Source organism: Triticum aestivum, chromosome 4B, assembly GCF_018294505.1.
Source record: "Triticum aestivum cultivar Chinese Spring chromosome 4B, IWGSC CS RefSeq v2.1, whole genome shotgun sequence".
NCBI classification, from domain to species: Eukaryota; Viridiplantae; Streptophyta; class Magnoliopsida; order Poales; family Poaceae; genus Triticum; species Triticum aestivum.
The window spans coordinates 94,339,013-94,353,581 of NC_057804.1; the positions used below are offsets into that span (position 1 = coordinate 94,339,013).

General features: G+C 43.1%; 2 protein-coding genes across 3 annotated transcripts; one reads left to right on the plus strand and one right to left on the minus strand.

The window, feature by feature from the left end:
• The first annotated feature begins 861 nt into the window (after nucleotides 1-861).
• Nucleotides 862-2,300, plus strand: LOC123091233 (uncharacterized). The gene has a single exon (XM_044512681.1). The coding sequence runs from the start codon at nucleotides 1,034-1,036 to the stop codon at nucleotides 2,177-2,179; it is 1,146 nt and encodes a 381-aa protein (XP_044368616.1). The 5' UTR covers nucleotides 862-1,033; the 3' UTR covers nucleotides 2,180-2,300.
• On the minus strand, nucleotides 2,281-12,581 carry LOC123091231 (protein STICHEL). Of its 2 annotated transcripts, XM_044512680.1 has the most exons (10): nucleotides 12,298-12,581; nucleotides 12,101-12,172; nucleotides 11,765-11,861; nucleotides 10,680-10,884; nucleotides 8,176-10,139; nucleotides 6,669-6,885; nucleotides 4,890-5,450; nucleotides 3,846-4,566; nucleotides 2,887-2,962; nucleotides 2,281-2,795 (listed from the first exon to the last, which is right to left on the minus strand). In XM_044512680.1, the coding sequence occupies exons 5-10, from the start codon at nucleotides 10,090-10,092 to the stop codon at nucleotides 2,763-2,765; spliced, it is 3,525 nt and encodes a 1,174-aa protein (XP_044368615.1). In that variant the 5' UTR covers nucleotides 10,093-10,139; nucleotides 10,680-10,884; nucleotides 11,765-11,861; nucleotides 12,101-12,172; nucleotides 12,298-12,581; the 3' UTR covers nucleotides 2,281-2,762. The 2 variants fall into 2 exon arrangements, with proteins under 2 accessions (XP_044368615.1, XP_044368614.1); XM_044512679.1 differs by lacking the exon at nucleotides 10,680-10,884.
• Nucleotides 12,582-14,569: the final 1,988 nt, after the last annotated feature.

Genomic DNA, 14,569 nt, shown 5'->3' on the forward strand with positions numbered 1-14,569 from the left:
GACTTCCTCTTGTCTGGCTGTAGGCGAGACATATCAGCGCCCCTACGAGGACTCCTCGAATAGGGGGTCTCGAGAAGACTAACAAATAGAACAAAAGGCCGAGGACAAATAGCTTTCGCATGGCCTGCTCGGACATCGTGAGGCCCGGTATCAACCTGCCTCACGTCAAAAGCCTAACATGGATTTCTTAAAATTAAATTGAATTGAAGAACAAATGTATGCATGCATGCACTCCAACTTCTTCATTTCTTCAGTTTTCAGCAATCTCTTTTTCTTTTACTTTCTCCTTTTTATTAGAAAAAAGTTCATTTTACTCCACTGAATAAAATGGGTGGTTCACATAATCCCCTAAAGTCATAGGGCTAGGGTGTGCGTGTGTGCGTTCATAGGGGTGAGTTTGAACCATCCATTTTGTTTAGGCCACGCTTGGATTGACCGTAAGTTAATACGGGTTTATCAATTTTACAAGTGTACCTTACTCGATTAGAGTGATTTTCGGCCGGAAACGATACAGACGTGCAGAAGCGTGTATTTTTTTACGGGTGTATCTGTTAGAAATATGACAATCCAAGCGGGGCCTTAGGGTAGTAAATGGACTTTTTTCTTTTTTTTATAAGTCATTTTTTGTTTTGGTTTTTCTTTTTTTTTTCATTTTCAGTTGTTTTTCTTTTTATTTAATTTCGTTTTCCATGTGTGACTTCTAAAAACCCACCAGATCTTCATTGTATTCCCGTGAACATTACTTGATTAATAAGGCAAGTGTTCTTAGATACCAAAAAATAATAATCAGATCGCATGCACGAAGCTTATAGCGACAGACACACGGATTGTCGACGGACGTCCGAGATTTACATCGCCTGTCCGATTCCTGAACAGATTGTGTCATGTTTCCAGCGCCGACTGTAGATCAGTATCGGTTTGATGTACGTGCAACTCCAGCATATATAGATCGCTTGCCTCAGCACAAGCTCGAACACGTCATAGTCTTGTAGATCGCTTGCCTCACCTCGCGTGGATCTGTTCCAAGCACTCCATGGCGTCGCAGAAGCGCTTCTCGCTGCCGGTGGCGCTCGTGTTCCTCCTCGTGCTGCTATTCGTCGCCGGCGCAGGCTTCAAGCTTCATCACAAGGATTGTAACCCGTCGGTGTCACGCGCGAGCGAACTGTCCGAGGATTCCAGGTCCATGCCCCGCAAACTGTTGCGCGTAGCCGTCCACCGAACGGAAGCACGAGAATCCGACAAGCCGTCGTCGGGCGGCTCGGCTCTGCCGAGGGGCATCGTGCAAGCCACGTCCGACCTCGAGATGGTGTCCATGGTCGGCGACCCTGAGCAGCAGGGCGGCAGCAGGCCGTCCAAGAGCCTCCTCGCGATCCCGGTGGGTATCAAGAACAAGGCGGCCGTCGACAAACTCGTCTCCAAGTTCCCCGCCGACCGGTTCACCGTGATGCTGTTCCACTACGACGGGGCCGGCGAGGAGCAGTGGGGCGACCTCGAGTGGTCGCGCCGCGCGGTGCACGTCTCGGCGCTCGGCCAGACCAAGTGGTGGTTCGCCAAGAGGTTCCTGCACCCCGACGTCGTCGCGGCGTACGACTACGTCTTCCTCTGGGACGAGGACGTCGAGGTGGACGCCTTCGACCCGCTCAGGTACCTCGACATCGTCAAGAGGGAAGGGCTCGAGATATCGCAGCCGGCGCTGGACCGCCGGTCGGAGATCCACCACGGCATCACGACGCGCGCGCTGCTGAGGCCCGGAGCCGAAGGAGGGGGCGACGTGCACAGGCGGTTCTACAAGCCGGCGGCCGGCTGGGGAGGTGGAGGGTGCGACGACAGCAGCACGGGGCCGCCGTGCGCCGGGTGGGTGGAGATCATGGTCCCGGTGTTCTCCCGCGCGGCGTGGCGCTGCAGCTGGGGCATGGTGCAGAACGACCTGGTACACGCCTGGGGCCTCGACTACAAGCTCGGCCACTGCGCGCAGGGCGACAGGACGCTCAAGGTCGGCGTCGTCGACAGCGAGTACGTCCTCCACAGGGGAGTCCCCACCCTCGGCGGCACCGAGGGCAAGGCCGCCGCGTTCCGGGTCGCCGTGAGGCGGCGATCGTTCGCCGAGATGCAGATATTCAACAGGAGATGGAAGGAGGCCGCGGCGGACGACGCCTCCTGGACAGACCCTTACCCGTAGCCGGTGACTAGTAGTTTTTGTTCTCTCTTTTTGCTGGGAATCAGTAGTAGCTTTGAAGTGTACATACATGATGCATACACTGCCTTGTACATCATCACAAATTGTTAGAACAAAGCACTTTGTATTCTCTTGGTTCTTTCTTATTAACAGAAAGTTGCGACAATAACTAAAGGGGTGTGTACTGAAATGCAGTCAAATACATTGAATTAAAAGCAACTATCATCAAGAAACAATGCACTAGAAACCTAGACTGAGCTTCTTCAATCGACTATCCTATGCTTGCGAGCAACACTGGGCAAATCAAAATGTTCTGTAAACAATACAAGAAGGGTGCATCGACAAGAAGGGTGTAAACAATCAACTACCCTTCAGTTTTCTGAAATTTGCATTCCCGTCCACAGTTCTTCTACTTTGAGCTCTACCAAGTCGTTGTGACGAAAATGCAGCCATCTTACATCAGCAGAGAGCATCAGGCGAGGTCACAGCCGCGACCTAATATGACAACTGGTTCCTTGCGTTCTCTTGGTATTAGCAACTGTTTTCCGCAGCTCGAATGACAGTGGTCATTTTATAACTTCCCAGATTAAGATGGCTTCAAACGAGTCTGCCGTTTTGCCTGAAATGCAAAGAGAAATCGCCAAATCGGATGAAGTTGTGAGGTGAGACGACCAAAAGAAATATCCACATAGGGATTACGATCAATGCACCTTTCTTCTTTTTGATTTTTCAGTTTTCCAGCAGGGGAAGAGGCCATGACAACCTGGTGCTCCAGACTCGGAGACCCTGCAAGTTACATGTAGGTCAATCACACAAAGTGCTAACAATATGCATCATAATTCGAAAAGGAGCATCTACTAGACGTAAGCTAAGTTGTGGATACTACCAAAATTAATTTAACAAAACACAGTACTTTGTCCAAACTGGGGGTCGAATAGAACGCTTCAGTGTAGGGCTCTAAACGAGCCAAGCTCGAGTGAATACATCCCAGCTCGGCCTGAGGTCAATTTACACCTTGAGCTTAGAAGTAAGCTCGGGCTAGGCTCGTCAAGCAAATTACATTTAGTAGATGCTCGTGAGGCTGAATGATATGATGCATGAGCAATAAAGATGGGCTCATGAATGCTTGTGCTACCGCGCAGATAGAAAAGGCCGAATGAGTTGCATGGTCGTTTGGGCCTGAACTTCCATGGCGCATGAAAAAACTTCATATGTGCTTCCACATGTTTTATTAGGTAGGGAGAACAGGTGTGCTAGAACTGCTGAGCAGGCGAAGATCCTATGATATTTTGAAGGAAAGTGATGGTGCACTGCAGAGTACACCATCTACCGAGCCTTACTGAACTATTTAAGTTCGAGCTTGGCAAGCACGTGAGCCTGCAGCTAGGCTTGAGTTCGACCTGTTTAGGTCTCAAGACGAGCCTATAACGAGTCGAGCTCAAATATCTTTAACAGCCTTCAGTGTCAATTTCTTGAGTTGCATCAGCTGTTGGGACCAACAGAAGAAAAAAGAACTTCATTTGCAAACTAAACTTTATAAAGTTGTATTGTCTTGTATAAAGGTTAATTGCAGTTGTTTCTTCTTTCTAGTAATAATCTTACTGTTCTAAAGACAAGACAAATGCTAGATTCATGTAGAGAACACATAAATAAGTTAGTTTTTACTTACACACTCTCATTGTCGCAATTTGCCAATTCATTATTACTGTGCAAGAGGCTTGGTGAAATCACAAATCCATTCTCCATTCCTACATTCTGACCCTTCTGGGAACCATGACTCTCACTGATCTTTAAAGCTTTCAATCCATTACTCAAATCCTTGTCAATATTCCTTGAGGGCACAACAGTGGCCAGTGAGGACTTCTTGTGGTACTGACCACCACCAGTTTGTGGCACAACTTGATATTTCTCAGGTCTCGCCCCGGGTGTGTGTTTTTCAACAGCTTGGAGCCATGCACTCTCTAACCTTTGCTCCTCAACAGTTACTGCTTTTGACCGATCAGCGGGGACTCCTTGCCCTCTAGCCCTATGCATTCCTGCATTTCCTTCAGTGACGTCTGACTGCACCCCTCCACCAGCAGCTGAAGTATTGCCGTATTTCTCCGGGTTTTTTTCGATCTCTTCAGAATAACCTAAGCTTCTTGGGGCGTTCAGAATTCCCTTTAATCGGTCACTGTTTGTTGAGCAACTCAAGACATCAGGCTCAGCTCTTTCTTCCAGGTCCACCTCAAGCTTGAGTCGTCCAGCAAGAAATTCAGACATTAAACCAACTCTGACTTCCACGTTGCATCTCAGTGCTGTCTCCATCGAATTTCTGATGCTACTCACAAATCTTTGGGCACGAGACATTATTTTGCTGTCCTCAAATGATATGAAAGCAACTAAATAGCCTGCAATGGAAGTTCATCAAATAGGGTATGTGAACAGCTTTATTTTACGTTAGTCAAACACTACGAATACATAGAATAAAGAAAAAGAAATCTCCCTTTTTCGTCCATCAACTTTCATGGAAGTTCATTATTGAACCTAAATTTCTAAATCCTTTGAAATGCTCAAATTACAGGTTTAGTCCAAATTTAGTATCAAAAATGTGCTGAATCTGATAAGTTACAGGACCACTACAGTAGGCCTGATTTGGACCAACCCTAAAAAGAGCATGGATGGTGAAGGACCAAAAATGCATAATGATGCAAACACAAGAAAGAAAACACACCTTCAAATTCTTTGATGGATGTTAGTTTCCCATGATCAGAGAGTAGCTGCTGCAACGTCTTTGAGTGACAATTATCTATGCATTTTCGCCAAATTTGGACAAGGTCTGAGCTTCCATTAATTATAGGCTTTTGCTCAGTAGAATTACTTGCTTGAGCAGAATCCAGTAGAACTCTATCAACAGATCTACATTCTCCATAACTTAAGTTGTCACTGGGCCTCATCCGGGAAGATAGTGAAGCAAGATCATGAGGACTGGAGTGCCCACTGGCTGTTCTGTGGTCCAATGTTTTCCTTGAACCGCGAATAGTAAATAGAGGATGAGACACACTCCTGCTTGCAGAGGATTCTCTTACTGCTTCCAACATTGTCTCACTGGCTGCTTTAGCACTTTGTTTACTGCTGCTTCTTGAATGGGTTATTTCTGAATCATGTCCAGAACCAAGCTGGAGCAGAGCAGCAGTGAACCATGTTGAACGCTCACTGGAAAGTCTTATCTGCTTTTCAGCATCAGAAAGAATCTTCAATGCTTGTTGTAATCTTTCTAACTCGGCATCAGTTACTACAGAAGGAAAAAATGTGCTTAAAACATTAGATAAGCAACAAAATAAATAATGATAGGAGGTAGTGCACTATATCATATACATTTCTTTATTTTTTAACATAAGCCTTGTAGGCAAGTGGTTGATATAAATTTGTATATGTTTTTCAGCACCAAGGTATTTTGCACATGGGTAATTTAACACTTTGATTGGTATTTGTATGATAGCAGCAATTAATAATAATGGCACACACAACTGAAATACTCAACTTTCCTGAAAAAAATACAGTACATGACCAATTTATTTCTGTAGTAGTACGTCATGGGAAAACCACATCAATTTTACGTTTCTCAAGTTATTCAGAAGAAATACAGCTCACTGAGTGAGACACTTATTAGTCTATTGTTTTCAAACCTAGTCTTGTCATATACTTAATGTTAAATAACATTTGATAAGGGACTACACATTTTAAAGTCATTACTGGTGAAAGTCAGGCGCAGGAGAAAAATGGATGTTAGATTATAAATAAGAGAACATGATACCCGTCAAATATGATTCAGGTAGATCAATATATGTTTTCCTTCATAACTAGAGTGAAATTCGTCATCTCATAAGCAAGAAATTAAGTACTTCCCTAGCTTACTTCATTTGATATATCTGTATACATGTTAAAACTTCAAAACATCACTAGATCAGTTGAGCATGACTACTGATGCATGCAGTATAACACAAAAGTATCACTGTATCAGTAGACTTTGTTTGAGAATGTCATTAACTATTATCCATAATAGGACTAGTGAAATTTCACCCTGCAAAAAAAAGACCATTGCACTTTCAAAAATAAACAAAATTATTAGATCGTCAATATGATGCGATGTCTTTCAGAACAAGGAAAAAAGACCCCCTTTTAGTCTAAAAATAATAATAGATAAAGACCATACTCAAATCCCCCCTCTCCCCAGCTCTCTCTTTCTCTCTTTAAAACCAGAAAAATCACGCATTCAACTATCAAACTGGACAGATTCGAGGGACGAAAATTGACATTTTCCCAAAATAAAGGACGTCAAATTCCAAAAGGAGCAATGCACACTCCCAGAATAAAAGATAAGAGAACAGAGTGGTTTGATCTACTCAATATGACACTGAATGATTCTTGCTGCATAACAAATGAAGCATAAATGATAATAATTCAATAAATATGGCTTGAAAGAATTGCACCCATCAGTTGAAATACTTACTATTTCGACCACCAATTCCTTCACCGCACGTAGGGTCAGCTAATCTATAGGTCCCAGCAATGATGTCCATTATGAGCCCAGCTAATTGAGACATTAATGCCATCGGATCAACCCCAGAATCCATCAGTTCTCTTGACCTTTTGACTGTTTCAGCAGTGTCTGATGACATGGCTATCTCTAGAAGATCAAGCAAATTCTCCTCTGAAACAACCCCAACCTGTAAAATATAATTTCAACCTTTGTGTGACTAATTTGAATAGGGAAACTGTTCATATTTTAAATTGCAAACAAGAAAAGAACAGAAATTATATTCATGTTGGGTTTGTTTAACAGATCAAGAAATTCAGTTAAATTTGATATGAGCTAGCTGCTAGGTGATTTTGTTGCTGAGGTTATCATTCTGGATTTCGATCGGCTACAGAGAATCTGCCATTATTATATGCTAAATCACAGAATTCGTGCAGCCTCTGAAGGTAATCTTGATCATTATTATATGCTAATTTCTTTGAAATTTTGTTTGGACAAGCAAGAGTTGGAGTATTGTTTGATAAAGTGAGCTCCATGAAAAGCATCATACATGGTCCAGTAAAAAAATAGTGTGCTATTTGGAAAAGATAAGTTCATTAACAGTCTGATTGAAAGATTTGCCGGTGTTTGTGCTATACCAAACATTACATCTTCATAGATCGCTGCTAGAAGAACTCTTCAGGGAGACGAAAGAAAGAAGCACAATAGACTTTACATCTTGGTCGTCTGGGCTATTTGGTGGGAGAGAAACAATCGTGTCTTTGAAAGCATTTTCTCTCCTATTCTCTATGTCATTAGTCAGATTAAAGCCAATGCTAGCTACTGGCTCAGGCCTGCTTCTGCTAGAGCCTAGGACTGTTTAATTTTGTTCAGGAGTGGTCGCTCTTTTTTAGGTCCTAGTGGATATTGTGTTTTTTGATGATCGATCGGTCGTTATTATATTATATTTGGACCTGTTCTTTTGTTATTCTAGTATATGATCACATGCAGTTAGCTTGCATAGTTCGAAAAAAGTGTTTCAGGAGTGGTCGTTCTTTTTTAGGTCCTAGCAGATATTTTGTTTTTTGATGGTCGATCGGTCATTCTTATATTATATTTGGACCTTTTCTTTTATTCTTCTAATATATGATCACATGCAGTTCGCTCGCATGGTTTCAAAAAACTGTTTATGCCAGACAAAACATAAACCTAACACTCACGAAACTGTAGGGAAGAGTATAACCTTGAGCAAAGAAAACATAGTCAAACAAGACACTTGTGCAGGACATATATGTGATGACATGTTGCATGGTAATTATCCAAGTGCATTCATGATCTGTCAGTGGAACTTAAACACAATAACTTATGCATACATAAAAGTCTCCATTTAGAGTTTTAGACATGTATAAGTCTCAAAGAAAACCACAACAAAACAGTACTAATAATAAAGAATGGGTGACACTCAAAAAAATAAATAGCAGATGACCTAAAAATAACTCACCAGATCATTTACAAGTGACGGTGTAATCTTCTTCCCTAGCAAACTCAGCTGATCTAACATTGTCTCTGCATCTCTTAGCGATCCATCTGAATTTAGTGCTATCAAATCTAAAGCTGCCAATTCGATATCAAGAGTTTCCTTCACAGCAATTTTCCTCAACCGGCAGACTATGTCAATATCTTTGATCTTTGAAAACATGTATTTCTGACAACGTGATATGACAGCACGAGGAAGGTTTTCAGGGTCTATGGTTATGAATATAAATACAACATGAGGTAATGGTTCATCAAGAAATTTCATGAATGCTGACCAGACTTTAGAAGATACCATATGGCATTCATCAACAACAAACACCTTGTATCGTGAAGAAGTTGCTGATGCTGGTATATTTTCAATCAAGTGCCTAATTCTGTTTATACCTTTTCTATTGCTAGCATCAACTTCAATTAGATTAATTCCATTTCCAGAGAAAAAGTCATTACACTCCATACAAACCCCACAGGGCTTATTCTCTCCATCAGCAGTGCAACTTAAAGCTGCTGAAAAGATTCTCGCAGCAGAAGTCTTTCCTGTTCCACGAGGCCCATGAAACAGGTATGCTGGGGCTATTCTCTCCCTTATGATGGCATTACTAAGTGATTGTACCACAAAGTTTTGACCAACGATTTCATGATATGATCTTGGACGGTACTTCTGGCTCAAGCTTCTCTGGTCTGAAACTGCATGATCAGCTCCACTCAAAGGCACAGCAATCCCATCCTGGCTTTTACAGCTTGACCACCTTCTGCCATCCAGCCGGCTCAAAGCTTCTAAATCTAGTTCTCCAAATATGGTTGAAACTCCCTCGCTTGCTGAATCAAATGACGAGTAAGAAAAATGGCAACTATCACCCAAGAGTGGCTCGCCTTGGGAAGATTTTTTAAGATATCCACATTTGTTGGAGCCAGATGATCTCTTCCTTCTGTGCATTGTCTGACTTCCACACAATAGGCTGCTTCCTTTTCGTCTAAGTGTATCAGATAGTGAAGGAGAACAGCTTCTTTGTTTACTCCCCTTTGACCAATATGGAATACCACACCTTTGACTTCTCAGCGGTGCTTGTTGGTTCAGCCCATCGTCATCAAGTGAAGCAGCAGTTGTTGCATCCCATGAACCGACAGTGCTGGGATTCCTGCCTCTGTACCTGTAATAAGAGCTAGTGGAGACCGGAGTGCAAGAAAAGGAAGATCCTTCTCTTCTTGCCATTTTCAACAGCTTAGAGGGATTTGATGAGCTGAGACATCCAGAAGCAGCAAACAAAGGTGATGTTGATCGAGAAAAGTAGCCGCCCTTCTGAAGCAGCTCATGATTCTCTGAGTTATAAGTCTCAGTATCCTCAGACTGCTCACCAGAGTGGAGATCTAGCAGCTTTGAAACTGTTGAGTTTCGCATTGCTCCCTTCTTTGAGAATGAACTCCTCCTCACCCTCCTAATAGTTCTTTTAACAGGAGTGCCTGAGTTTGAGCCTTGGACACTGTATATGCTAACAGGAACCTCCAGACATGTGTCACTCCTAGAGTCCATAACATTAGAAATGCATGGGCTTTCCAGGCTCCTGTCATCCTGATCAAAATTTATCCCACTTTCACTGGATTTGTTAGAGTGATGCCTCCAATTGTAAAGATAAACATTTTTCCTTTTCTTTTCACTTTTCAGAGGCCCGACGGATGGCCCAGTGTCCTTTTGTGTCAAATTACCGACAAACTCATTGTGATTTATAATGCTAGAACTTGTCATGCATGATCTAGAACTCAATGGCCCCCTCCAGGATGAGCATGTTTCAGGATCACGCAGGAACCGTGCCTTTCGCAAGGCAGTAAGTTCTTTCTTCAAGTGAAGCTCACTAGGACCAACACACCCTTCAGCCATGGCTGTCATAATTGAAGAACCAGAGACGTAGTGGCAGACTAAAAAGAAGCACCAACCTGCAGTAATCAAGAACCATAGTATCAAAGTCTGGATATCTGAATAGCATGATCTAAGAAAAAAATAAACAATTAATAGCATTAACACTAGATTTATACCTGGCAGATAATGTGCACAAACAGACCCATGAGTTGACAAAGAGAGGTAAATTGCAATTCAATATCAAGGAGTAAAATATTGAAACTTGTGGAGTAACGTACAGATAAAACTAGGCAGATGATTGAATGTTAATATGTGAATGGCAATTCCTATTTCCAGAAAAGGGAAACTTTGACATGGTATGCCATTAAATCTACTAATCTAGAGATATATACAGCTAGTGATGTTAATATGGTGTATAAAATATTAATACAGATAGAAAAGGCAGGTTTCCTGTTTCTGTGAATTCTTATTCGAGAATCTATAGCACAGAAAAGGTGATACAGAGCAAACCAACACTACAATCAAACTGAGAAATTTACAGGTAGAACCTAATTTTCTTCGTAATGTGAGGTACCAACTAGCCAGCATGTCAAATAACATGATAGATAGAAGGTTACCAATTAATCCTTCTGGTTTGCTCGATACAAATAGGTTCTAAAGACCCAACATCACCAAGATTGCTTATCAGAATGAGTCAGCCAACCACACACCAACAATTCCCTGAGTACTTTTATTGCCTCTCAAGTCGTAACTGCATTTCCTAAAGAAACCCAGCAGATAATTTATCTGTTTCTCGACTGATGGAACCTTTAAAAACCGAACCTTGGACAAATAATAAAAAAAACAATGGGTTCAATGGATCCAAAACTCAACAGTTCAGATACAATTATTAGAAGCAAGAATTTGCAAAAATGTAATCTCAGGAAGAAGCTGTGCTTAGAGAAAGAATGATCTATAATAAGTACATAAACTACCCCAACCAAATGATGGTGTTTTTAGGAGACACAGCAGGACAACTGGATAAATTAAGCCCCATTGAAATTATTTTCCCGTCTATTAGCTGGAGTCTGGAGAGTAAACCAAATATTGAAGCATTGATTGCCATTTTCTAACTTCCTTTGCTACAATGTTCATAGATATTCCGGACTAAAATCAACAAAACAGAAGAATAGAATGCCTTTATTTTCTGCTCTACTCCCTCCGTCCATAATTATTGTTGTGGTTTTAGTTCAAATTTGAACGGAGGGAATATGTTTTAGTAATTCTGTTTGTCTATTCTCTTCTCTGAAATTTTATATTGTATCTATTAGTCTGTCTGAATGGAGCATTGAGATCATGTATTCCTTGTAATAAGATGAAATGAAATGTGCATGCACCAATGTAAAACATGCACTATTTAAATTGTCCCTTCCAAGCAATTATGTATACGCCACACATGTGAGGAAGATAACTGAATAGGAAAGGCGCTAATCGACAAAAAAAGGGTATAAGTAACATCAGTATCAGAGTGCACAAGCTTGAATCACCCACTTGCCCGCAAAAAACTAAATCAAGTAAGCATGCAACCCAAAGGTTAGACACCAGTCATTCCCTCAAATTACAAAAATGGTGCTCACTGCTCAGCCTAAGCAGGCTCAGGCAAGTTTCAGGTGATAGCCAAGACAGACAAGTTCAGACAAAAGACAGTAAGGAAATGTCTCACCGTCTGGGTTTCCCTCTCAACGGAAGTCGACTGCCGGCATTCTCTGGAGCGGGCCACGGCTGGCAGGCAGATCAGCTACGCTCCGGCGAGGGTACACCTGAGATCAACAGGGGGAAGGTGGCTGAGTCGAGGAAATTTTATGAAATTACTGGACAAGGGACCGAATCAGGAGCACGCGTTACCCTAGCATGATCCAGGGCAAGGTAAACGAAGGCCACATTTCATTAATCTACGCGCAAATCTCAGAACAAATCAAGAACGTGCTAGAACAGTACCAGCATTTCATCCCCAGTCCCCCCACTAATGGCCCAAGATTTCGTCAAATAAACCACTCACCGAGGCAAAGCAGAAGCAGGAGGAGGAGGAGGAGGAGCGCCAATCCGGATCGAATGCGCCCCAAATCTGCGCCTACGAAGCGGGCAGCGAGAGACGAGAAAAGAAAGCCGGGAGGCGTCAGAGGTTGGCCCTACAATGGTATGACGAGCAGATCGACAAGTTTCAAAAAAGGCGGCGCCTTTAGGGCTGGAACCTACCGGAGTCCGGCAGGCGGGGCGGCAAGGCCGCGGGTCTCGAGCAATGCGGCGGATTTCCGGGGAGATTTGAAAGATCTCCCTCGCCACCGCTGCTGTGTGGAGGCCGGATCGGGCAGCGCCACTCTTCTCTCCTTCTCGCTCGTGTCCTGCGAGAATGGTTTAGTTTAATCTGTGTGCTTCTTCTTTTCAGGGAGTATTTTAATCTGGGTTTGAGCTGGACACACATGAGACCCCATGGGAGGGGGTTGGGACAAGGTGGTGGGGCGGGGGGTGGGAAGATTTGCCCTAGAAAACGCACGCTTTGGTCCAAGAAGACCGGCTTCATTTCAGGCCCGCCGGAGCTCCTCTATCCTCCACCACGTATGATTATGTTTCTTTTTTGCCCGTGGCGTGCTTCATCAATTATCATGCCATGATATGGTCTTCACTCGACAGAAATCACGGAATAGTACTCGGTGGTTGGCGTCTGATCGCATGGCCAGTGTCTGGTGTTGACTCATAGTAGCGTGTGCCCTCGCGGATGGATCTAGATATATATAGGCAATTTGGGGACGATGGATTATAAGCAGAAGAAAAAAGGTCTGTGTTTTTCAACAAAATATTTTTGCCAATTTGAAACACAAACTACGTAAACTTACGTGATTTAAAACGAATGAAGGATAGTTCCCCTCCTTTAAGGCGATTTGGGGACGATTCTAGGGTTTCTTGGGCGGCGTTGTGGGTCGGGTGTATGTGATATCATGGAAATGAGTGATCCCTACGGAAGTGTAGGGGTCGGCTGGATTTGGGGGGTTAGGAGGAAGGGGCAAAACAAAAAAGGTAGATGGTGGTGATGGCTAATTACGGTGCTAAATTTTTCAACCTCGGAGAAGTCTGCATGTGTGATACATGCGCAACAGAAGCCATAAAGATCTTCATCTGGAACTATTAGGACTTAGGGTTGACCTTAATAGTTAGTGAGCGGAGTAATCCTGGCTTGGTGTTCCTCTGCGAAACAAAGAAGAGGGGGTCAATAATGAAAAGGCTGAGACGTAGCATGAATAATTGTAGACGAAAGAGTGGTGGCCTTATTATTTGTTGGAGAAATGGAATTGTTGTGGAGGTGCGGACTTACCTCTGATACCATCTAAAGGTACATGGTTAGGAGATGAGGGAACATGGAGATTCCCTGGCATATATGGTGAACCACGGACTGAACTTTGTGACAAAACCTAGAACGTTCTACAATACCTTGATGCCTAATATGATTTGCCCATGGTAATGTGGAAGAGATTCTAATGAAATCTTAAGGGCACATGAGCAGTGGGGGCCTAATGATAGAGATCGTGCATACATACAACGTTCAGGGGATGTGTAGAGTTTGTGGTTTACGAGACCTCGGTTTTTCAAGTTATATCCATTTATTTGGAACGACAATAGGTAAAAGAGGGTGAGTGACTAGCTTAGACTAGATAGATGCTTTGGAAATGGGAAATACACAATAGCACTTGGGTGCTCTACCCCCTCCCCCCCCCCCCAACACACACACATAAGAAAATTTAATTTAAAAATAAGAAAAATACAAAAAAGGGAATCTACGGATATCAAACTTGGGTGCTCAATCTACTCCTGTTGGGGATATAACTATTAGGTATGACCCGCCCAGGTGGGGCCGGGTTATACCTATGGCGATTCATGATATGAAGCCCACGGGGATATTGAAGATGGCGGTTCACAGGGGCCCAAGGGCGACTTAAGGCCCGTAGAAGTAAACCGCCATATGTGTAAGACTTGTATTATAAGGCATGTATAGATAGTCACCGAGCCGGACACGTTGTCTATGAGCCGGTCGGGACTCCGTGAGCCGATGTGCGTCAACTTGTGTATATAAAGGGACGACCCGGCAGTGGTTCAAGGCAAAAAACAACAGAACGAAAGCTAGGTCAAGCAGATTCGCTCCCCGGTGAAAGAACATGCGGTGCCCCCATGTTTGGTTTTGGTAATTGATGACAATCTCTATGGACTAATGGTTGTCTCGAGTTATATTTGAAGGATCTGTCTATAGGCTTTTCTTGAATTCCATGTGTTGGTTTCAAGGAGTTTAGGAGTTGACCAAGGTGCTATTAAGGAATTATCCAAAGATTGGTCATGTGAGTGTTGAGCTTATTACAAGCATGTCTTGAAGAATAAGATTGTGTGATCATTCATGTCCACCTTCAAGACATCATTCAAATGAAGAGAGTTGGAAAGATTCAACACATAAAGCGCACAAGATGTACCGAGGGATCAAGTG

Coding starts and splice junctions, on each gene's coding strand:
- LOC123091233 (XM_044512681.1), top strand. CDS start 1,034: ATGGCGTCGCAGAAGCGCTTCTCGCTGCCGGTGGCGCTCGTGTTCCTC.
- LOC123091231 (XM_044512679.1), bottom strand. CDS start 10,092: ATGACAGCCATGGCTGAAGGGTGTGTTGGTCCTAGTGAGCTTCACTTG. Junction 2,963..3,845: donor AATTGCGACAATGAGAGTGT/GTAAGTAAAAAC, acceptor TGTAACTTGCAG/GGTCTCCGAGTCTGGAGCAC. Junction 2,796..2,886: donor AAAAATCAAAAAGAAGAAAG/GTGCATTGATCG, acceptor TTTGCATTTCAG/GCAAAACGGCAGACTCGTTT.